General features: G+C 33.2%; 1 protein-coding gene across 1 annotated transcript in view; it reads right to left on the minus strand.

Moving 5' to 3' along the window:
• The window catches only part of LOC119838214 (putative fatty acyl-CoA reductase CG5065), a 28,792-nt gene extending 10,805 nt beyond the window's left edge, over window positions 1-17,987 (minus strand). Inside the window, exons 1-3 of the mRNA XM_038364063.1 lie at window positions 17,481-17,987; window positions 2,480-2,587; window positions 931-1,047 (exon numbers count right to left, since the gene is read on the minus strand). Coding sequence (XP_038219991.1) covers window positions 931-1,047; window positions 2,480-2,578 — 216 coding nt within the window. The 5' untranslated portion in view covers window positions 2,579-2,587; window positions 17,481-17,987. The remainder of the gene's footprint in view (window positions 1-930; window positions 1,048-2,479; window positions 2,588-17,480) is intronic.
• Between the last annotated feature and the right edge of the window lie 6,998 nt (window positions 17,988-24,985).

The following is a 24,985-nucleotide window of genomic DNA, read 5'->3' on the forward strand; positions in this document are numbered from 1 at the left end:
CTCCACAAGAAAAAATAAAAACAGTACAAAAAATACAATACAATTAATACACAAAACACAATGAAATAAAGAAAAACTTAAGGAGACAAAGTGAAGCCAATGCCACTCAGTGTACGCAGCAACGTGGTTGCCACACTGATTTTCAGTGGCCCCCTCTGTTACAGTTGGAGGGGCAGGACGTACTCATAAATTAACTTCATAAATACACAACAAATATAAACATATATAAATAATTAATGTAAAGAAATTATTAAAACACAAACGTCAACCGTGAGAAGGATTTACTGTTAAAAGAATATATAACTTCATTTAATAAACCTTATGTAAGATAAATGCTAAGATTAATTCACATTATAATACAATTGCTTATTGTATGTATGTAGAGGAAATTCTCACGTTAATGTTTTTGTTAAAACCCCGAAATTGCTTCGCAGTTGTTTATGAATTTTAGATTCGTATCTTAGATTTATAAATTTTATGCTATACTAGCGGTCCGTCCTGGTTTCGCACGTGGTACATATATAGCCTACTGAGCTCCGCGGTTTCACCCGCGTAAATCCGTATCCCGTAGGAATATCGGGATAAAAAGTTGCCTATATGTTATTCCAGTTGTCCAGCTGTCTACGTACCAAATTTCATTGCAATCAGTTTAGTAGTATTTGCGTGAAAGAGCAACAAACAATTTATAATATTAGTAGAAACTAGAATGTCACTCAACGAAGTTGCAGCTTTCTAAATGGAATTTTTGAAATCGGTCCAGTATTTTTGTGTTTATCCATTACAAACAAACAAACAAAACTACAAATTCGTCTTCTTCATAATATTAGTGTAGATGTAGACACACACAAAAAAACAATACAGTCGAACTGATTCCTCCTTTTTGATGTCGGTTGATAAAAGCTTGTGAAAAACTAAATTGCTCCACACTACCTGCGATTGCTTCAGCTGATGGAGTCTCTTGTCCGGGGTTATCCCCTTTTTATGACGCATCAGCAGATGCAGGGTACCTATGTCCGGGCAGGTGGATAGCAGCCTCTCTATTAAGACCTATAACAAATAAAACTAGATTAAAAAAACTATTTTTTAATGAGGGAATAGAAATTAGAGCGTCGACGCATAGTGATCACCGCTGCAGATGTGTTGCCGGCTTTTTAACGAAGAGGTAATGCGATGCACAAAGTTCACTGAAATATCCAGCTAGCGATCCGCCCCGGCTTCTTCCGTGGTACATGTATAGCCTACTAGCTGCGCCCCGCGGTTTCACCCGCGTAAGTCCGTATCCCGTAGGAATATCGGGATAAAAAGTAGCCTTTATGTTATTCCACTTGTCCAGCTGTCTACGTACCAAATTTCATTGCAATCGGTTCATTTGTTTTTACGTGAAAGAGTAACAAACACACACACATCCTTACAAACTCTCGCATTTATAATATTAGTAGGATAGCACTCAGGGAACACGAGCGTTTTTAACGGCGAAAGAATTTTAGTAATCGATCCAGTGGTTTAAGAGATTAAGGCGTTCGAAAAAATAGACACTTCGGTTTTTTATCATTAACTTCCTCAATAATTAGGTTATTTAACAATGAAAGAATTTTTCAAAACGGACCAGTAGTTCCTGAGATTAGTGCATTCAAACAAACAAACAAACAAACAAACAAACTCTCCAGCTTTCTAATTACTGCATTTCCTACGTTGAGTGGGGGAGCCGTAGCCCCTTTCCCTTTTTCCAACTTCATTCCTTCTTACCAGTGGTCAATCCTTATCCCTTCCCCCTTAAAAGCGGGCAGCGCATGCGCAGAGGCACTACCTCTGCTCTGTTCACGGACGGTGATCGCTCACCATCAGCCGAACCACCAGCTCCATTGCCCAACAAATTAATAAGCAACCGTTTGTAAACGCGAGCGAAGCCGTAGGCACCAGCTAGTTACTATTTAAATATATCTGTCTATGAAATTTAACTTCCGTATTATTAGTACTTAAAATAGACGCTGCCAGTGGCTAGACTAGACTTCATATCGATTAGCAGGTGAAGATATCTTTATACTTATCTTAGTGAAAGAAATCTAAATATGAGTATAGGAAAAATAGGTAATTAAAAATTATTAACTTCTTGTGTGGCCGCTTGAATACAGTGAATTTAACCATGGTAACAATTGGGTCCTGGGTTCGAGTCTCGGTGGAGGATAAAAAGCCTAAGCCTAATAAAAATTATTCAGAACACTACACTAGCTCTCTCGCTGTCTTTTGTTCACTTTTAAATTGAATTTAATCATATATCTGGTGCAGAAGCTTAACTGCCGAGTATCATCAAAATCAATTTAACAGTTTTGACGTGAAAGGGAACCAAACATACATACACTCTTAAGATTTTCTAGAATATAATATCTATTCTAAGGAAAGAAGGATTAAAGACCGTAAAATCTCAAGATAAAATGTAATAAATGGTGTAAAAAATCCGTTAAATACTATTGTCTCTTACCTTCCCCATAAACCCAGTTGCCCCCGTTATAAAAAGGGACCGTCCCGCGTAGAAATGTGGTATCAATGCCCCGTGGGGAGAACGTGGGCGGGCAACCATTTTTATTATCTGTCAAAAAAATAAAAAACCATTGGTTATAACTTAATCAACGTCAAACTAAAAATAATTTTAAAACTATTTCTTATCTGGATGAGAAGTTGTTGTAGTTTGTTATATCGAAATAACCGAAATGTTAGTTCCCATATTTCTCCGAAACGGCTGGACCGGTTCTCATAAAATTATCTTTGGTCTGAGAATCGGTCAACAAAATTTCAAGAAAATCGATCCAGCCGTTTCGGAGGTGTATAGTAATTAACATCGTGACAACAGAATATATATAGAGATATATTTGAAAATCTATATATCTAATATCTATAACTTATTTATTAGGCTAGCCACATATAGCTAGTTAAATGAGAAAGTCACGTTATGTGTCTCTTATTCACGCAAAACGGCTGAACCGATTTTGATGGAATTTCATATATAGATACCACGCATCGATATACATGCAAACAAACTTTCAAATTTACAATATTAGTGTGATAACATCTATTTCGAAATAAACGCGACCGAAGTCGCGGGCAAATATAAAAGGTATATAAACCTTACTATTGAATAACTCTATCTATTAAAAAAAATCCATCAAAAAACGTTGTGTAGTTTAAAGATCTCTTATAAACACATAAAGACGGACGCGGGAAGCGTCTTTTATACCATGTAATGACTTTATTTTATGATAATTACATAATAGAAAAAATTATGTACGTCTGCCTGGGAAAACATCACTTCAAACGCCATTTTCTTTTTGTTTATTAAAAAAAACATATATTATCAAAACTTAATTACCATTTTAATTGGCATTAATTGAGGTGTAATTTGACAGAGGACCGTAATGTAATTTACAGCATTGTTTCAAATGTTTTTTGAAAATATATACGATATGATATAATCTCAAATAATTATAGTTAAAAAAACTAAAAAAAACACGCTTTTATTGCAAATTGAACTAAAAACTAGAAAATAATTTTTGATGGCAAAGAGTTTAATCTAACTATAGTTGCAGATGAAACAATCAATCATAATGAATCACCTCAAAACAAAATTATAATAAAATTTAAGTTATAAACGCAAGGATTCAATTCAGTGTTAAAAGCGTGGGGTGCATTTTACTGTAGTTCATAACTATCCTCTCATAGATAATGCCAATGATGATTGTAATATTTAAAAATATTAAGCACGGGGAGTAAGGAAATAATTAAATCCCGGCGATCCTAATCAGGATAATAAAAACTCATGAAGTTATTGTATTGTCACCGATCCTTGATATGTGTACACAGTACAATGTGTGAAATGATTCAGACTCAGCATGTCTTTTTCTTAAGTCACAGTCGGTAAAGGAGCTGGTGGGTCGCCTGGTAAGCGCTACCACCACCCATGAACATTTGGAGAGGCGTAAGGTCGATTGCAGACCTTTCGCCTCTACAAATGGATTGCCGACTTCAAATTGGAAAGGGATTAAAAAAGGATTGACGAGAGGAATAAAGGAAAGGACTGGGAAAGGTAAGGAAAAGAATATGGGCCTCCAGCTCCCCCACTCACAGAACGTAACACAGCAGAATGCTATTTCACGCCGGTCTTCTGTGGGGGTGTGGTACTTCCCCGGCGCGAGCTGGCTCAATTCGTGCCGAAGCGTGCTCGACTATCACATACAGTTCTAAGTCATGAGTCAGTTAATTCATAAGATGACATAACACAAAAGTCAAATATAAATATAAGGCACAGTGTATTAAAATAAAAATGTTTGTCATATGAACAGACTAGCTGCGCCCCGCGGTTTCACCCGCCTAAGTCCGTATCCCGTAGGAATATCGGGATTAATAAAAAAACAGTAGCAGTCGAGGGACTGCCGATAGAAGTGAAAACGGAACTATTAAGTTGAGTGTAATTTAAACTATATGCAAAAATTATATGAAATTTTTTATGTACGCGCACATAATACAGTCAGAAATAGTCGATGTATTAGTGTATACGTGTACACAGGCAACTGCGCGTGCGCTAGTCTGGCTCTCCATAGCTATAGATATACTATTATCATTAGCATGCCGGTGACGCGAACCGAGGATTTTACCCTCTACCAAAACGCTCAACGCGCCTAAAGAAGTTTTCACTTCAAAAAAAAATTCAAAATCCAACCAGCAGTTTCGGAGCATTTAGGGTACAAACAAACAAAAAAACTTTTCCTCTTTATTACAATAGTATAGATTACGGAACCCAACGCCCGACACGCACTTGATTTTTTTAATTTACTTTCGTTCGACCTCGACGATCTCAATTCTAGATTTCTTAAGACCTTAACATAACGTTGTGTAAGTTAAGTCCAGTGGTCTAGTGCTTAAAGTGAAGTCCCGTGTCCCCTAGTGGGGTATGGGGCAGATGATGTACATCAGTTTCACTGATCGATTTTCTTTATGGACAAGTAGGTGATCAGCCTTCTGTGTCCTGCCAGACCGAGACATTTTTTTTTGTGCGTCCCCACCGGGAATCGAACCCAGGACCCCTCGGTTCAACGCTCACGCGTTATCCACTGTACCAAGGAGGCGGTCTAGTGTTTACTGTTCAATAAATAATTATTAAGTCTCCCCGTGACCACGCTCGCTGTAAACTGTTCGAAACGTCGGGTTAATAATATAATGAATAAATCGCGTTTAAAATCCGTTAAAAAAGTTTTCAATTTCTAAATAAATATTAGTTATTCCTATACGATATTTCGTTTTATCTTATTGTTTTAAATCAAATAAACTTAAAAAAAAATGGCTTTCTCTGTATCTATGTATGCTTAAATATTTAAGACTACGCAACGGATATTGATAGTGTTTTTAATAGATAGACAGTATAGATAGACATAATAGATAAAGTGATTCAAGAGTTAGGTTTATATGTATAATAACATCTATTACTTCTCGGAATTAAACGCGTGCGAAGCCGCGGGTAATAGCTAGTTTTATACAAATTAGACAACTAAAGAAAATCCCATGCACTATTTATATCAGTAAAACTTATTTACAACTATATAAATAACTTTTTATTACTTTTTATAGCTTCCGATATCCTTCCTACTAATATTATAAATGCGAAAGTTTGTAAGGATGTGTGTGTGTTTGTTGCTCTTTCACGCAAAAACTACTGAACCGATTGCAATGAAATTTGGTACGTAGATAGCTGGATAACTTGAATAACATATAGGCAGCTTTTTATCCCGATATTCCTACGGGATACGGACTTACGCGAGTGCAACCGCGGGGCACAGCTAGTTTATACTCCTCTACGCTTGCTGTGGTTGTGGCTAAATTTATTGAAAATTATACATTTAATTGAGATAATTAATCGAAATGAAAACTATCCTATATCTTAAGTCTGACCAAATTACACATAAAATGCCAAATTTCATCAAAATCGGTCGAGTTGGTGAAGAGTTCATTGGGAATATACATCATGACACTAGATTTCTATATATTAAAATTTCATACGCAATACCGGTCTTTTCAAATATCAGAGGAAATTGCAATTTACAACCTTGACCTTAATTGTTTTAAGTGACGTGTCATCGATTTATTATATGCAATAATAGTGTGACGTACTAGCTGTAGCCCGCAGCGTCGTCTGTGTACAAACTTGCATGGAGCAAATTTTATTCAGTCATTTTAGTCATCAGAGCCAGTTTAGTCGTTTAAACGTGAAGATACAGACAAATAAACTTTCCCATTTATAATGCTAGCTGCGCCCGGCGGTTTCCCCGCGTAAGTCCGTATCGCGCAGGAATATCGGGATAAAAAGTAGCCTATATGTTATTCCAGTTGTCCAGCTATCTACGTATCAAATTCCATTGCAATCGGTTCAGCAGTTTTTGCGTGAAAGAGCAACAAACGCACACACATCCTTACAAACTTTCGCATTTATAATATTAGTAGGATTAGAAGGTATGTTGAATTGTAATTATTAAAGTAAGGTCACGGTAGCATGTAACAAATATTAACTTAACTAACATCCACATAAGTAAATATACTTTAAGTGCATTGTAACTATTCTTAAAGCAAACTTCTAATCACTTAGTATTTATTAACTGAAGTGAAATCCCTTGATGCTGATTGGTTGAGTTATTTGTTAGTTTGTATGTATATTAATTGTAATTATGTAATGTATTTAATAGTAATTGTGATATATATATTATTTATAAATTTAAGTAAGATGTTTTATATTGTAAAAATTTATAGTTAATAATTAATGTTATTGGTGTAAAACCGTTTTAATTATTATAAATAATAAAAAAATGTATAATAATCGATTTTTTTAGACTCGATTTTGGCCTTAAAACGGATAGATTTAATTCAAACTTCTTTCAAAATATTAAAGCTCAACTAAACTAAATAGCTTCTAAATCGACTTTGACATGATCAATGAATGCTGTAAGACAGCGACTTTTTCTTATTAATACGATTTTATTATTATTTTTAGCTGTATGTTTGTATGTTTGTCTCCTTTAGACTCGATTTTGACCCATTTTAACTTTGTACACTTATCAAGGATCGGTGACAATACAATAATATCATTAGTTCATCTTATTATTCTGATTAGGAACGGCATTAAATAATTTCCTTACGTCTCTGTATCCTTCCTACTTAATATTATAAATGCGAAAGTTTGTAACGATGTGTGTGTTTTGCTCTTTCACGCAAAAACTATTAAACCAATTGCAATGAAATTTGGTACGTAGACAGCTGGACAACTGGAATAACATATAGGCATCTTTTTATCTCGATATTCCTACGGGATTCAGACTTACGCAGGTGAAACCGCGGGGCGCAGCTAGTAATTTATAAGCACACACCGTTCCGACAAGGCTGTAGGCTATTGAAATTCATATCAGACACAAGATTATGACATTACCATTTAAATAATTGCAACTGTGCCTTCTTTGGTGGGAATTTTAATATAGATTAGTTATTGAATAGTTGAGGTTGCAAAAATGTTGGCGTATAAACAAACCATTACTAGTACTAGTGGTTTGTGAAAGTGTGTTTGTTTGTCCATCTTTCAATTCAGATAATTGATAAAAAGTGATAAATGCAAATTAATTAAATCGCATTTACGTTATTTTGATGCAATAATATCGTGTTTCATTTAAGAATCTTCCTGTCAACTAAGATGTTTTTAAATCCGCCATAGCCTTAACAAGCTAAGATTTATCAAAGCGTATGGACGTCGTATGATAAAAATTCTACATACTTAAAATGTATGGAAAATGATAATTATGGGGGGAGAATTTGAAATTCCAAATTCGAATTTCGTTTCACCGTAAAGAACAAAATAATAATTATATAGAATGCCACTCACGATAAAGATTCCATTCATAGTGTAACTACGTTTCTATTAAATCAATAATTCTAAATTTAAATGCTATTAAAACCATGTAATTAACAAAGCCTAAAGCATTAATATTTAAACATACGTAATGTTTTATTTTCTTTAAAAATCCTGAACGTTTATTTGAAAGCTAAATTTAGAAATATCATTTTTAAACATAAAAGAAGTTTTTTCTTTTTTCGTAATCCTACCCGAGTCCGAGTACATCCTCAAAGTATGACATTAGCCGCCAAAATCTATTTTGGTGACACGTGCGTGACGTCATCAACACCTAAGTGTCAAAACATGTGAATTACTGTTTGCTCTCCTTTATGGCTTGATCATTGTGTTATTAAGTGACGAAATGTTTTGCGCATAATAAAAATTGTCACTTATTTAATATTTTTAGTCGACTTGTAGTTTCAAATCTAATGAATATTATATAAAACATGCAAGGGATCAGGTAGTATTAAAATGCGTAAACTGTAACTAGAGAATTGACAGAAAATTAATTGTTTTTTAACCGTTGCATAAACTCCTCTAAAATATTTAATATACTTACATTTTTTTTGTGTTTGATTTCACGCGAGTATTATATATTTAGAAATAAATGACTGTTTAACAGATTTTAAACGCGATTTAATCATTATATTATGTCTCCCCGTGACCACGCTCGCTGTAAAGTGTTCGAAACGTCGGGTTAATAATATAATGAAGAAATCGCGTTTAAAATCCGTTAAAAAGTCTTTAATTTCTAGATGTTTAATACAGTCTAATCGCTTTAATAAACGGATCAAAATAATTTTAAGCTGATCCCAATAAAGAGCTTCGAAAATTCAAACGTAACTTAAACACCAATAGAAAATTAGATTTGTACAAAAAAAAAAAACAGAATTTATTTTTAACGCCGCTTGTCATAAAAACCAAACAGCCAGTCGCCTTATTTGACATAATATTAGAACAGATTATAAATATCGTATAATATGTATCCATAGAAAAAGATATGTGTTCCCAATTCAAAATCATTAACATATTTATATTAAACAAGAAATTAAACCGCTTTCAAAATTGTTAGAGCTGGAGCAAATTTAAATGAGACCACAAGAAAAGCACCTGCTTTCAAATAAAAGAAGAATCGTCGAAATCGTTTCACCCAGGCAAAGGTTATGAGGTGACAATCACAAAAACAGTCGAATTGACAACTTCATAGTGTATTTATACTAATTACAAATTATTTTAAATATCTATAAACACAGCATCTTTTTTGAAGTCGGTTTAAAATGATATTCACGTAAAAACACAGTACAAAATAAGTGGCTATCTAACACACTGTATTTTTTAGCGTATATTTGTTAATGTAAACATACGGAATGTATCGAGACGTGTTTGTTATTATTTTTTACATGGCTTCTAATTAAATAATAAAGCAAAAATTATAATTCAAGGTTGAATTTTTGTTGATTTTCAAAATATTCGAAATCCTCTTTTTTGTATTAATTATTAATAATTTCCTTGCTTTGATATATTATGTATCGATATTTAATAGTATTTTCTAATAATCTATACTAATATTATAAAGCTGAAGAGTTTGTTGGATTGTATGTTTGAACGCACTAATCTCAAGAGCTACTGGTCCGATTTGAAAAATTATTTCAGTATTAGATAGCCCATTTATTGAGGAAAGCTATAGGCCATATATGTATCACGGGGGAAGCCGGGGCGGACCGCTAGTACAAAATATGCGACAGCGTGTTGTGTGGAGTGACTTCATAATATGATTTTTGTGTCTGCATAGATAGTGAGGAGTTATAATTAACTCGCTTTTATGTTCAAAATGTATTAATAATACCAATGCGTATAGTCTGTATGAAAAGAAATTAATAATAAATAGCAAGTGAGACAAATTATATACTTTCTTTAATCTATTAAAGCAAGCTTTTTTATATTTCCTTTTCACTTTAACCTCATACAAAAAACCACACGAAAGGCGCCGAATTTTTTCATAAAGTTCGTTCATTTTTCAAATAAAAAAAAAAATCACCAATCGTTTCGCCCAATTCGCGCCAAAGCGTGCTCAACTCCCACACACACATTCACACTCCGCCACCTCGACTGTTACTGGATTTCTCCACAGAATAAAAAAAAAAGAAACGAAAGAGGTTTAACATAATGTCAACATGGGCTAATTAATATGTGTAGAGCCGCCACAATTATAATTTCTCCAACATATTGTTACATCATTGACCCTGAATTGTCTTACCAAATAATAACGAACGCGCTGCATTACAATTCAATTTAATTATTCAATTATTTGATGGGAACGGATCGTACCACAGATAATCTTAAACTGTGTTACTGGCTCCTACAGGTTTTGAATAGATTTTTAATCATAAAGGAGAAGGTGCTATTCGGCTGTATTTTTTTGGCTTTGTAACTACAAAACTTTCGTCTTAATGAACCGAATTTGATTATTCTTTATTATTTGAGAACTGGCGCCATCAATGGAATCGCATTAAAATTCGGTCTAGTTCTGACGATTTAAATCGATCTAGTTTTTTTGTTAAAAATTGTCGAAACGAACACGAAAACCACAACTCCTTTAGTCACAGTCGGTTAACTACGTACGTCATATAATTTTACATAGGATCGACAATGTATCGACCTACACATAAACACAATGACATTGACACATAAGATGATTATTAATAAAATATTATTTAATTTTATGAGCTGTTTATTTTAATACTTAGCACTGATATGAACAAAGTACAGCAAAAATCTATATGTCGTATTGTTCCTGATGTGTATAAGAATATATAGACAGTCCCCAAGTATGTCACAGTGGGAAACTGAGCTGGTGGTTCGCCTGATGGTGAGCGATCACCGCCCGTGAACAGAGCAGAGGTAGTGCCTCTGTGAATGCGCTGCCCGCTTTTTAGGGGTAAGGGATACGGACAAGATTGGTGTATGTACAGAGATATTGGACTGAAAGAAGGGGAAAAGAAAGGGTAAGGATAAGGAAACGGGCCTCCTGTACCCGTGGAATTTCCTGAATAAAATCTATCCTATGTCCCTACTCAGGGCTCAAGCTGTCATTTTTCATACTTCCTGAGATACGCACGTTCGAACAAAGAAACAGATTTTCAGCTCTATATATAAATTACGTCCCACGACATTTGCCCGCGATGGACTCCAAAACCACTCAACCGATTTTAATCAATTCACACACCGTGTGTAGTTTGATCCGACTTAAGAGGGGACAGTATTATTTCAATTTAGGGTATCCGAACGGAGCCGGACGTGCTAATACTAGTTATCGATTACACAAATAAAATATTGATACATTATCTTGTTAAAAATAATCGTCAGTCCATTACGATATACAAAAATATTTTCCTACATTAGCGATGTTTAGACCGTGGCCGCTAAATGCGAGAAAAAACAAGCGAGCATCGTAGTTGCTGAGAATCGTGTGAATTATTAGCACAATTCGCATGTCCGTTTGTGCAAACAAGGAAACAAGCACATGCGTAACACACCTGGGTACGGGCTAGAACTGAATTGTGTATGTCACTGTTGGATTCCAAATACCGTTAGGTGGAAGAGATGGTTGTGGACAGCCTGATCTGTAATACCGCCTGTTGTATGCCGAGAATTCAGCTTTTCGTCCACAAGGAGCTGGCAATCTGAAATCGGTCCAGTGGTTTTTGAGCGATAACATTACAAACGTACACACAAAAAATATAATAACTTCATTATAATATTGGTTTAGTTATTTCTCCACCATTTTTAGAAATATATCACATGAAATATAATATGTCCATATGATAAATCTATATATCTATCTATAAAAGATTATTGACGCACTTTAATTAGCTTCACCCGTATGTTCGTATTCACTACAAACGGACAGATTTCATTGAAAATTTGTACACTTATCGGATGTTTTGGGTCGGTGACAATGCTATAATTTCATGTGTTAATCTTATTATCTTGAGCCCTTACGAATACGCACGAATACGCACGAATAAGCACGTACGAAAATTAAGTCGAGTCGATGATTTTTTTACCATATTTCTTTTATCCATATAAATAAATAAAAGAAAATAATTCACAGTCTGCACACGGAGCTGCATCTATTAACAATGCCACCGGTATATTTATGTGCAAGTGAAGGTTAAAATATATTACAAAATACATCCTCATCACTATTTTATTTGCATACTAGTTGTAGCCCGCAGCTTGGCTCGTGTGGTACCGGAAAAATGTACCGTCTAGCCTCCTATCCAGACACGAAAATTATATAAAATACAAGATACAAACGACACTTACATTTTTAATTATTGGATTTTGACTTTTTAAGAAATCATTTTCAGGCAGTCCTGACATTGAATGACATTTTTACAAAGCCTGAAGTAACTACTTAGTTTTAAACTATATATATATGTTATTTAATATACTTTTTCTCTCCTATAAATGCAATAAATCCTACTAATATTATAAATGCGAAAGTTTGTGAGAACATGTGTGTATGTGTATGTTTGTTACTCGTTCTCGCAATAATTACTGAACCGATTGCAATGAAATTTGGTGCATAGATAGCTGGACAACTGGAATAACACATAGACAATTCGAGTTTATGAGTTTATCTTATTATCCTGATTAGGATCGCCAATTTCTTTCCTTACATAATCTCTATAGAGCAAATTAGACAGTTTACTTGATTCATTTATTAAAGCGTATTTTTTAGTTTTATTTGTTTTTAAACACATTTATTACTTATTATCGTATACTGTGTAAGTAAAAGGGTTATAAACTCATCAAAAATATAATTCATCTTTGTTCAAACGATATCCTCACTTTGTAATAACACTTAACTCGAAGTAATTATTGTTAATGATGTTTTAAACTCTTTCTTACAAATATTATATTGTATGATTATGTAACATTGTACTAATTGTGTACTAGCGGTCCGCCCCGGCTTCGCACATGGTACATCCTACTAATATAATAAATGAGAAAGTTTGTAAGGATGTGTGTGTGTTTGTTGCTCTTTCGCGCAAAAACTACTGAAACGATTGCAATGAAGTTTGGTACGTAGACAGCTGGACAACTGGAATAACATATATGCAAATTTTTATCCCGATATTCCTACGGGATACGGACTTACGCGGGTGAAACCGCGGGGCGCAGCTCGTATAATTATAGTTTTTAGCACGTGAAAGAACGGTGAAAGAATCTATAAAAATCGGTCCAGCAGTTTTGATAATTCTGATAGCTTCTCCAGTCTCGACATTTATTTTTCTACCAAATTTCTTGCAAATCCTCTTACCAGCTTTTCCGTAAAAAGTAACAATAAATCAATAAACATTAAACATAGTTTTAAAGCAAAAAAAATGAAAAAAATTCAACTAAACTGTCTCACTTGCTATACACAGAAGAAGTAAGAAAAGAATCTGGCGTCCCCAGACAGGATAATAAGATAAATTGTCACCGATCCTTAATAAAATGAAGTCCCGTGTCCCCTACTGGGGTATGGCTAATGATATACATCTGTTTCACTGATCGATTTTCTTTATGGACAAGTAGGTGATCAGCCTTCTGTGACCTGCCAGACCGAGACATTTTTTTTTTGCGTCCCCACCGGGACTCGAACCCAGGACCCCTCGGTTCTAAGCTCACGCGTTAACCACTGTACCAAGGAGTGTACTGTACAAATCAGTGGGTCAAAATCGGGTCAAAGTCGGCTACATACAAAAAAAAAACAAATAAACAGGAGAAGCTAATAAAAGCGTGTTAAAAACAAATGTTTATTAGATCTGTATTTAATTCAAATTCAAATTTGATTTATTGCGAAACACATTGATTAAATCTAACACGTAAACAATTATTATTCAAATATTATTTCCTTTGAAATATATTTGTTATTTCTCACGCACAATAGCGTAAAGTTTTTGTATGTATGGTTTACTTTGGGAAAATCAACTAGCTCAAGTTGTGTTGATTAAATTAACAGCACTTGAGGTAAATAACGATGTGTAATTACAACTTAGTACCCGACTGCGATTGAGGAAGGGTAATGTTTTTTATGCATATGTTTATATGTGTTTTTTTTTATTTCTTTAGCACGCACTACAGCTCAAATCGTGGGATCGATTTTGATAGGATGTAGTGGTAATCATTAGAGTTTTGCTAGTGACGTAGGCTATATAAATTTTCAAAATGGCGTTCACGAAGAGGGGCTGGGTGTTTTCTTACCCTAGATAGGGATATCAAATGAAAGACCATGAGATTACCATTACATTAAAATAGAGAGGAAAGCAGTTGGGTTTCTAGGTTTGTTTTCAAAGCTTATTAAAAACAAGGAAATAAATTTAAATGTTTAAAATTAATTGCTTAAAAACAGAACTTCTTAATTACAACAATATACAATAAATAGAATAAAAATCATTGTCCGCTTGTAATATAACAATCTCTAAAGATATTAAGCATTATCAAATTTAGTTCGGCACCTCAAAAGGTCGCGATACCATTATTTGCTGTGCAAATAATGAGAAGGTTTTTCACAAATTCAAACACAAATACGGATGGTTGTACGGACTTCCTGCAAAATTTCGCAACACGCAAGGGCAATTTATAACATAGTGCTTAATAAGTTAAATGTTACTTAATATTATAGAGATATATTCTATTAGAATCCTAGAATTGGAAACGATAGACTAAAATTAAAAACTAAAGCGAAAGGGACAGTTCAAAATAATTATGTACAAAAACTAAAACAAAAAAAAATTAGTCTGTTATTTTCTAAAAAAACTACTAAACGTAATCAAAATCGATTCATATGATTACTTGTTCCGATTCCAGACAAATAGCGCGTTCATACAAACAAACAAATGTTACAAACTCTCATAATATTAATATATTCGTAGATACATCAGCTGACCTGACAAACGCTGTTCTGCCTTACTCTTATAATTTTGGGGTATGGAACATAGAGGTTCACTGAATCGGTGCAGCTGTATTGGAGGAGTATAGAAACGAACATTGTGAAGCGAGAAATAAACATATACATATATTTCTATAGATATAGATATATATTTATAGATATATAAATCACCATGAGATTATAAAAACTATAACTCGCGAGATAGCGAACTAAAAATCGTTGCTTGAAAATTACTAACTTTATCCAATTATGATACCCATGGGAGATAAGAGGGTCGACTATAATCTCACTTAATCTCACGGTGAGTTAAGGGGGATCTTAGAAATACAACGTTACCTTATTCTCTACAGACAGGAAAATCTTACGAGGAAATAGTTTAAAACTATGTAGATTTTTTGTACTGAGTTATGGATAAACCATAGTAGATCGTCCACCAATCGTAACTGATAGAAGAAAGAAAGAAAATACATTTATTTCAAGGACAAAACAAAATTGAAAATAATTATAAAAGAAGAGAAAGATTTGCTCGGTTGGGCGTCCTTGAAGAAGGTATTTTTGTATGTTTGTAATGTTTTCACGCAAAAACCACTGGAACGATTTCAAAAATCCTTGCACCATTAGAAAGCTGGTTCTTCACTGAGTGACATAGGCTGTATATGTACCACGGGCGGAGCCGGGGCGAACAGCTAGCATATAAATAGCTTCAGAACCATATTTCTATACACACACTTTACAATAAAACCAGTTAGCCCTGCCCTACTCAAGTTGTTATTGAACTTTTATATTATGCATTGAATTCGCCAACATAGGTCAAGTGAAGTTATTTCACCCTTTTAAGAAATGTGAGTTTAATAAACCGACATGAAAAAAGACAAAGGCTATCAATTCGACTGTTTTTTTATGTTTGTTACCTCATAACTTTTAACTGGCTGAATCCATTTTGTATGTTTTTTATGTACCATTTTTTGCTTAAAAATAATAATTGTTTTTTTTTTATTTTAAACGCTATTAAAAATGAAATACACTTAATTACAACATACAGCACAGTACTTATCGATTGTAAGAGATCTCTTCCAGGCAACTAATTGAGGGTGTTATCAATTTATCCCTGACACGTTCGCCTCGGCTCGAACTCCCGACTCATACGTTTCATTCCGAATTCATAACCACTGCGACTACGCTATATTATCTGTGGACAGATACCGATTCTAAGATCTATTAGTCATTTTTATTGAATAATGATAGAGATTATTAATTTTTTCGTTAAAGTAAATTGTTAATTACCTAAAATAGAACAAAAAATTGTCTTATATGAACCAAGATAAATGATAGTGTAATATCCCCCTAAGTAAACTGATGACAGCTATTTCTATGAAACATTGTTTACGTAACCACATGTCTAGATTTATATGTAAACGTGCTGTTAATAAATCGTAATTTTAATTAATTTATTATTAACTAGCTGTCCCAGCGAACTTCGCAACGCCATAGAATATTGTTTCGACATATTTTCCACATCGTTCTCACCTTTTAAACCTTCCCTAGACCTCCACGGACAAATCAAGACCAAAATTAGATAAATCCGTTCAGCCGGTCTCGAGTTTTAGCGAGACTAACAAACAGCAATTGATTTTTATATATAAGATTTTAATGCTCACTACAATATTGTGATCATTATAAATCTGTGTGTGCATTTATTTGTATAATAACGAAGGCGAAGCGAAAGGCGAAGCGAATAGCGACGCGAATAACGAATAAACAATCATTTTTTAAGGATGCGTAGTCATATAGTGAATGCTATAGTTGCTATCTTCAGACCCAAATAATGAATATATGTATAAATTACGTGTCACATTGTTTGTCCGCGATGGACTCCTAAACTACTTAATCTAATTGTAAAGAAGTTGGTTGCATACAAATTTCAAATAGACTGGTGAAGCTAATAAAAGCGTGTTAAAAAAGACAAACAATACAAATAAAAAACACGCTTTTATAATACTAGTATGGAAGTATGGATTCTTTAAAAAAATAAAATAAATTGTAAATAAAAAATAAAGTATATGGCCATAACATCTTAATAATAATATTAAAGCGGATTTAAATATCATTTAATTACATATTAATTAAAATGGTAAGCTAAATAAATCGATATAAATCTAAAACATTTTAAAAACTGTTCACACGATCAATTAAATAGTATATCAATTTATTTAGAAATTAAAGACTTTTAACGGATTTTAAGCGCGATTTAATCATTATATTATTAACCCTTAGGATTTAATTTCTAAACGTATAACACTCGCATAAAATCAAACACAAGAAAATACTAAATTAATTTATTATTATTCACCTTCAAAAATTTATTTGCAATTAAAGAAATGTTGACTTTACATAGAAACAATAACTACCTATTTTTTTTTTTATTATATGAATGATTATCGAATTTACTAATAATTTTAGAAAAGTAAAACCAAACAGTCAAGATATCACGTTGAGTTAAATCTTAAAACCAAAATTCTACATATATAAAGTGCATTTCATTAAAACATAGAATAATTTTATAATTACTCACATACTAAAACAGAACTTAATTTCATCCACTAAATAAAAACTCACCTTTATTCAATTACACGAAAAAATAACAATATATCATAACTTTTAATCACAACACACGAAAGCACACACACGTGTGTCCCTTACTGCAGTCAATTGTCAACTGAACATAGCGCTATACGGTTATACACATTAAAATAATGTAACTATGATTTCGCGCGCATTCCATCTTATAGCTTCGATCGCCAACCTTTGGAATGTTCTAGATCTTCAAAAAATCAGTAAAACGCCATGTTTTTAAGCCTATGCCAATGGAAACTTACAAACATTTTTGTTTGACATTACATTATCTGAAAGCAGTTATTAGTTTGTTTGTCTTTCACATCGCAATAGAGTTACTGCAGAGGACTAGCAGTGGATTCCGCAATCCATATTTTTACCAGGTAAATTATATTCTTATAAGTAGCACTTTTTTCTAAACTCTATAGATATAAAAAAAGTATTCCCATAACATGAGTAATTTCGAAAGCTGAATACTAATTAGACTAACTTATTAGTTGAGAAACTATATAGCCCCAACTAAAATAAACTTAACTAGCAGACACATACAACACACACACACATACACACACATGTATATAATTCTTTTTATACGAATAAAATTTACCCCCAACTCCATTTTGCATTATTGGCCATCTTGATTTTTCGAAATAGACATACATTTAACTAGTCAAGCCTTTTCACTTGCTATCCACGACTTCCTCAGACGTAGAAAAACATTTAATCAGACATTTTGTGGTGGCTTCTTTCACAGATTCTCATCAAACACAGCTGAGGTCCGCCGTAAGGATATTTGGGATGCTTTTAAATGAAAAAAGACCATCCCTTTCAGCTCTATGATACCACTACGATCCTTGCGATTCTATTCCGGATAATAAGATAAACTCATGAAATTATTGTAGTGTCACCGATCCTTGATAAGTGAACAAATTTTTAATTCAATCTGTCCGTTTGAAGTGGGACAAAATCTAGTCTACGGTCAGTTACATAAAACATATAGGTTAAGTTAATAAAAGCGTTTTAATAACTTATTAGATTGGTTTCACAATCGTATCTATTACTTAAAATTATATAATTATGCACAACTACAATTAATAATAAAATATATCTCACTAGTGGCTTCATTCAGCTTCGGCCGAGGTATATATAGGATCAAGGCAAATATCTACTGTTGAAAGAAATTTTGTTACTGTCCCAGCGGTTCTGAGATTAGAGCGTTCAAACAAACAAACTCTTCAGCTTTTTATTATCATATTGTTAATGCCCGCGACTTCACACGCGACCCCATCCCCCCATCAAAATCCCTAGAGTAGATTTAAACATCTAAGCATACATAAATACAGACGCTGGAAGCGACTTCGCTTTAAACTATGTAGTAATATTTATATTAAAATATTTAGGTACACAGTCTACTTTCCTCTAGACATGTGTACACACAAAAATTAATTTTAATACGACTGGAAAATACTGTGTTTCAATATTAAACTTTTAGGGAGCCATTGTGAAACAGTCCTTGGCTCGTCCGGTTTGAAGCGGTCTGATGTAACATTACTTATAATTTCAATGATGTAGGATTTGCAGAAAGCTGTGTGTTAAGAAATAAATAAAGCATAATATACATATTAAAACTACTGGTATATTAGTATGTCATCTGTGGTACAATATACTAAAACTGAACCTAAAATATACGCTTTAATGATAGAGTCAACTAAAATGTCTTATTTGCATACAGAGTATGTAAATAGAATAGATATACTAGGAAATTAGTCAATCCTTGTGATCTTAATAAAGATAATAATATAATCTCATGAAACTATTGTATTGTCACCGATACTTGATAAGTGTACAAAGTTAAAATGGGTCAAAATCGAGTCTAAAGGAATCAAACATACAAACATACAGCTAAAAATAATAATAAAATCTTATTAATAAGAAAAAGTCGCTAACTTACAGCATTTATTTATCATGTCAAAATCGATTTAGAAGCTATTTAGTTTAATCTAAAAAAATCTTAATCTAAAATAAATTTAAAGAGCTTCTATGTTTGATCTCTTGTGGATAATGAGAAAGAATTGACTCTATCCGATATCTGATACAGGTATACTTGACAAAGAATACCCCCATACCCCAAATATACCCCACAAGATACTAGTAGTAGTTAGTTAGTTAAAAAAAAATGTTAAAAAAGAACTGTTTCATCATAATACCACAATAATTCATATTTTAAACGGCCAACTTTCTAGTTGCGGATGGATGGATGATAACTAATATTGTATTACTAGCTGTAACCCCCGGCGTCACTCGCGTGGTACCCGGGTAGAATAGTAACGTGCTGACCCATACTATAATCTATTCGATTCATGAGTGGCGCGTAGTAAGGCTAAACGCTGGTTCGAATCCCGCCGCGTGCACCTCTTTCTTCTTTTATATATTTCAAGTAATTATATAAGTATATTGCTTTCATTTCAGGGGCACGAATACACAAAGAACAGTTACATTGCAACGCAAGGACCTCTCCAGAATACAATGTACGACTTCTGGCTGATGGTTCGGCAGAATAACACGGATTTCTCAGTTCAAAGACCAGTGGATTCAGTACCTATCATACAAAAAATAATGATGCATATATATATATATATATAGCACCATCGTTCCTCCGACAATCTTACGCTTTGTATGCCTGTTCACACATCTAAATTCTATGATTCTTCATTTACCGTACAAGCCGTAAGATTGTGGAACTCACTACCAACAACGATTAGGCAAGCCCAATCTTTATATACATTTAAATCTCTTGTTAAGGATTATTTTCTATCTCCATAATGTTGTTTTTGACTCTGTTCTATGTTATATTGCTTTTCTCTCCTCTATTATTTATCTCTCTTTACTGCATATTTATACTATCCTTGCTCCTATATGCATTAATTTCTTATCTATATATCAGTACACTTTCTTGTATGTATTTATACACTTTCTACCTTTTCAAAATTTATATTTCCTGTATCCAAAGGTTGCCTGGAAGAAATCGCTTCAAATCGATAAGGCCGCCAAATTGTACAGTAGATATTGTTTATTGGTTTTTGTTAACTGTATGTGTATTGTACAATAAAGTGTTAATAAATAAATAAAAATAAATAAAATAAATATATTCGATTCTATGTATTCTTTTTTATTAGTTACGATTTATGATAGAAGTTAGAACAACAATGTCGGTTTTTTTTCCTATGAGAAGTCTCTCTGAATGGTTCCTCAGATTTCAGTTCTAAAAGTTGGCTGAAAACTGGGAATTAGTCTGAAAGGTTTCATAATATGTCTCTATAAGTCTTCTAAGGTCAAAGGTCGAAATTAGTTTTTCAATAAATTCTCATTCAGGGGTTTTCTCTTTTGTGCTATAATCTGTGACTTCTATCTACTAATAATATGTAATACAAATATTAATAATATGTAGCTGAAGAGTTTGTTTGTTTATTTGAATACGCTTATCTCAAAAATTATTGACTCGAATCGAAAAAATATTTAAGTCTAATATCGGGATAAAAAGTTGCCTATATGTTATTCCAGTTGTTCAGCTATCTACGTACCAAATTTCATTGCAATCGGTTGAGTAGTTTTTGCGTGAAAGAGCAACAAACACACACACATCCTTACAAACTTTCGCATTTATAATATTAATATTAAGTAGGATGTTATCTGTGGTGGAGTAGTCCATTTATTAAGGAATGCCATATAATGTGTGAGAAACCGCGAGGCTCATCTAGTTAATAATATTATAATACAAATTATTAAAAAAAATAAATAAATAGATAACACAAACTTTCCCGCCATAAACGCTCGGTTATAACCTCCCTAAAAATATTGAAATGAATCGTCCATTGACAATTCATTCATCATTCGCCATTCAATTGACAATGAACGGTATTCCCGCCTTGGAAAATCATGATCATAGATTAAATATAGTACAATAACATTACGCAGTCTGTGGGGCATTGTGCTTTTGATAAATATAACTGATAATACGATTATCTTGGTATGTGTTTATATAGAATTGAATTGTCGGTCTGGGATTTCTTTTCAATTTGTTTATCTGCATGTATTTTCGATTTTCTTTGGAACTGAACTAATTTTAGGGCTTTCACTAGATTGGAAGGAATTTTTAGATCATAGGTGACATTTTGTTGAACTTTTTATCATTTACTAGCTATTCCCGGCTTCGCCCGCTTGGACTAAATATATATGACTTTCTGTTGATTAAAAACAAATCGAAATCAGTTTTCAAAGATTACTGAAACATAACTATATACACCTTGTTTTTTAAGTGAGGAAATTTTGCTTAAATACCAACGGCCCCCGGGAAAAATCCGTGGATTATGTCGGATTCCTACCGACCAAAACCCCACTGTGTTCCGTCGAGCCGCTTTAGTGAAGAAGTCACGGGAGCTGGTTATAATTCGTCCGCTACCCCATCTATACTAATATCATAAAGCTAAAGAATTTGTTTGTTTGTTTGAACACACTAAACTCAGGAACTACTGGTCCGATTTGAAAAATTCTTTCAGTGTTAGATAGCCCATTCATTAAGGAAGGTTATAGGCTATATATGTACCACGGACGAAGCCGGGGCGGACTGTTAGTAACTATATATACCTATAAATCACTAGGAACCTGCCTCGACTTCGCCCATGGTAGATATGTAACTCTGTCTCTCAGTGAAGTTGTAGCTTTCTTGTGATTTGAGTATGGGATTCGAACACGCTCCGGCACGAATTGGGCCATCTAGCACCGGAAAAAGTACCCCATTACCCTTTTCGGATTTTTTTTTAATTAGTAGCTATAGGTACATAAGAAATATGAGAATAATTAATTCCGTTTGATATTTCCTTATTTAATGGTTAAAATCGATTTAAGCATGGCGTAATTTGACACTTCAACGGGCTTTATTCGAGAATAGTTTTAGAACGAAATTCTATGATAAAATTGTATGTTAAATAATCATCTAGCAACCTATTGCTCTTTTTATATCTTTGATGCTAACTACACATATTTAATTAACTGAATATGTAAAAAATCTATTTTATTAATATTATGTTATCTGTGGTTATGGTAATGACTTATTTTTATTATGCAATGTCTTAAATTAGATATTTTTATAAATTATATTAATACTTTTTACCTCTACTTTTTTGCTGTTTGGTTTTTCTTATTAAGCTTACATTAAATATTTATAACAGACTAGTTAATTGCCCCAGCTTTGCCCGTGGTATATATATAGCCAATGAAGTAGCAGTATTCTAATGTTGAAAGAGTTTATGAAATCAGTACATTGGTTTTTGCGTGAAAACGTTACAAACATACAAAAAAGCGAAAGTTTCCTCTATAACATTAGTGTAGAAGAGCTTCAAATTTGTGTCCATCTGTTCTAATGTTCATTCCTTTAAACTACCCAACGATTAGAAAGATTTTAGTGGAACTATATCGAAACTTAAATTAAAAAAATATGTACTATACAATGCTAGCCAGTCCTGGCACCTCCCGACTTCATTGATTTGGTTAAAAACAAATGAAAATACCTGCTGGCCCACCCGTGCCTTCACCTAATTAATCATGTTGCCTGGCGGTAGAGTAGGCTATGCACTCTCTAGCATCCCCGACACAAAAATGTATCACAAAATGGCTCCCGTATCATGTGTAAGAACGACATACAAACAAACATTTTCGCATTTATAATATCACTAGATGCTGCCCGTAGCTATGCCGCAGACTGCGCGGTCTTAATGAATTTTCATAGTGCAAGCTTTCCTACCCTATTTTATGTCCTTGGGAGGAGAATTTATCAAAAACCTTTCTTAGCGGATGCCTACGTCATAGCATCTATCTGTAAGCCAAGTTTCAGTCGCCTTTGAGTTATATATTATATTTAGAAGATTAAGACGTTATAGATAAAAGGAAAAATAAATAAAACAACAAATCGATACAATGATTCCGAACGTTTATTACATCTAAAAACATTTATACATTTATTTTTATCTGTATGTACTTATTATATAAAAAAAATAACCTAACAATATTACTTATAGCTATATTGGTGTTCTTGTTTTCATATATTTAGCTTATAATTAAGTTATATTTACATAGACGAACACACAAATAGATTCATACACGTACATTCGTAAAGAAATATAATATGTTATAGAAACTTTTATATTTACCACATAAATGGGAGGTATCTCATAGTTATTTATGTGTTCTATTTTGATATATCGTTAGAATATTGTTAAAAATATGTAAATATTATTTGTAAAAACGGTCACCTACGTCTCTGGGGGGAGTTACCACTCCAGATTTAAAAACCAAATGACAATTTCCTGTCAAACTCAAAAAGAATCACGGCAATCACGGAGTTATATAGTAAAAAAAAAAAACAAAAAGAAAAAAGAACGAATTGAGAACGAATCGGATTCAATAATTATTCAATGTTATAAACAATTAAAGGGACAAAATATTCATTGAATTAAATAGGAATCAGAAGTCATTAAAACACTTGCGATGTGATACATCGCAGTTAAGGTGGGTTCTTGAAAATTTTTGGTATAAATATTAGTCACAGGTTTAATTAGCCATGGGGTTGAGGCATAGGGAGTTAGATAATGCTCAGTGGTGAGCACCTAGGACTTCAAAATCGATATGTCGGGGTTCGAGACCGGGTGAGCGTGCAGGAAATAAAGTGATTTTTCAATTTATCTGCGCATGTGGATAACATCACCACTGCTTAAAACGGTGAAGAAAAACATCGTGAGGAAACCGGTATGTCCAAGAATCAAAAGTTCGACGACATGTGACATCTGCCAACCCGCACTTGACCAGCGTGGTGGATTACGGCCAGAACCCTCATAGGCAGAGCTGATGATGTATAATTCGCGATTTTCATAAAAACCCATTGTTTGTACTTAAATCACAATTAATTTACTATGCTGCTTGAAGAATAATTTGGTAAAAAATCAAAATGATTACCCGTATATTAACATGATTTTTAATCATTAAAGGAAAGATTAACGTTTTCAACACACTATCAAATTGGCATAAATCCTGTTATCACGAATTATTTTTATGTTTTTTTGAAGCAGTGAATACTACTAGAAGTCAATATAAAACACGCATTTAGAAGTATCAGGAGAAAAACAACCTTCCGTTTTCACAAACTGCTCTATTTATAATATACATTATACCTAGAAGTTTCCCATCGATAAATATCAAAATAATGTGTTCAAAATAACGTACTTATTTACCCTTCAATTTGTGACATCACCTGAAAATACCATTACCGCATTATTTACAATAATTATAAGTTTTATCAACATAAAGAGACAAGTTACGTCATTATGTCTGTCCAAATAGCGAAAACGTATTTTGATTAGGTGTGAAATTAGTGATTATTGTATATTTTTTATTCCATTGGTGGTAGAAAGGATAGATTTAAACAAAATTTCTATCTTTATTTTGAAGGTCTAGGG

The sequence above is a fragment of the Zerene cesonia genome, unplaced genomic scaffold, assembly GCF_012273895.1.
Source record: "Zerene cesonia ecotype Mississippi unplaced genomic scaffold, Zerene_cesonia_1.1 Zces_u001, whole genome shotgun sequence".
Taxonomy (NCBI): domain Eukaryota; kingdom Metazoa; phylum Arthropoda; class Insecta; order Lepidoptera; family Pieridae; genus Zerene; species Zerene cesonia.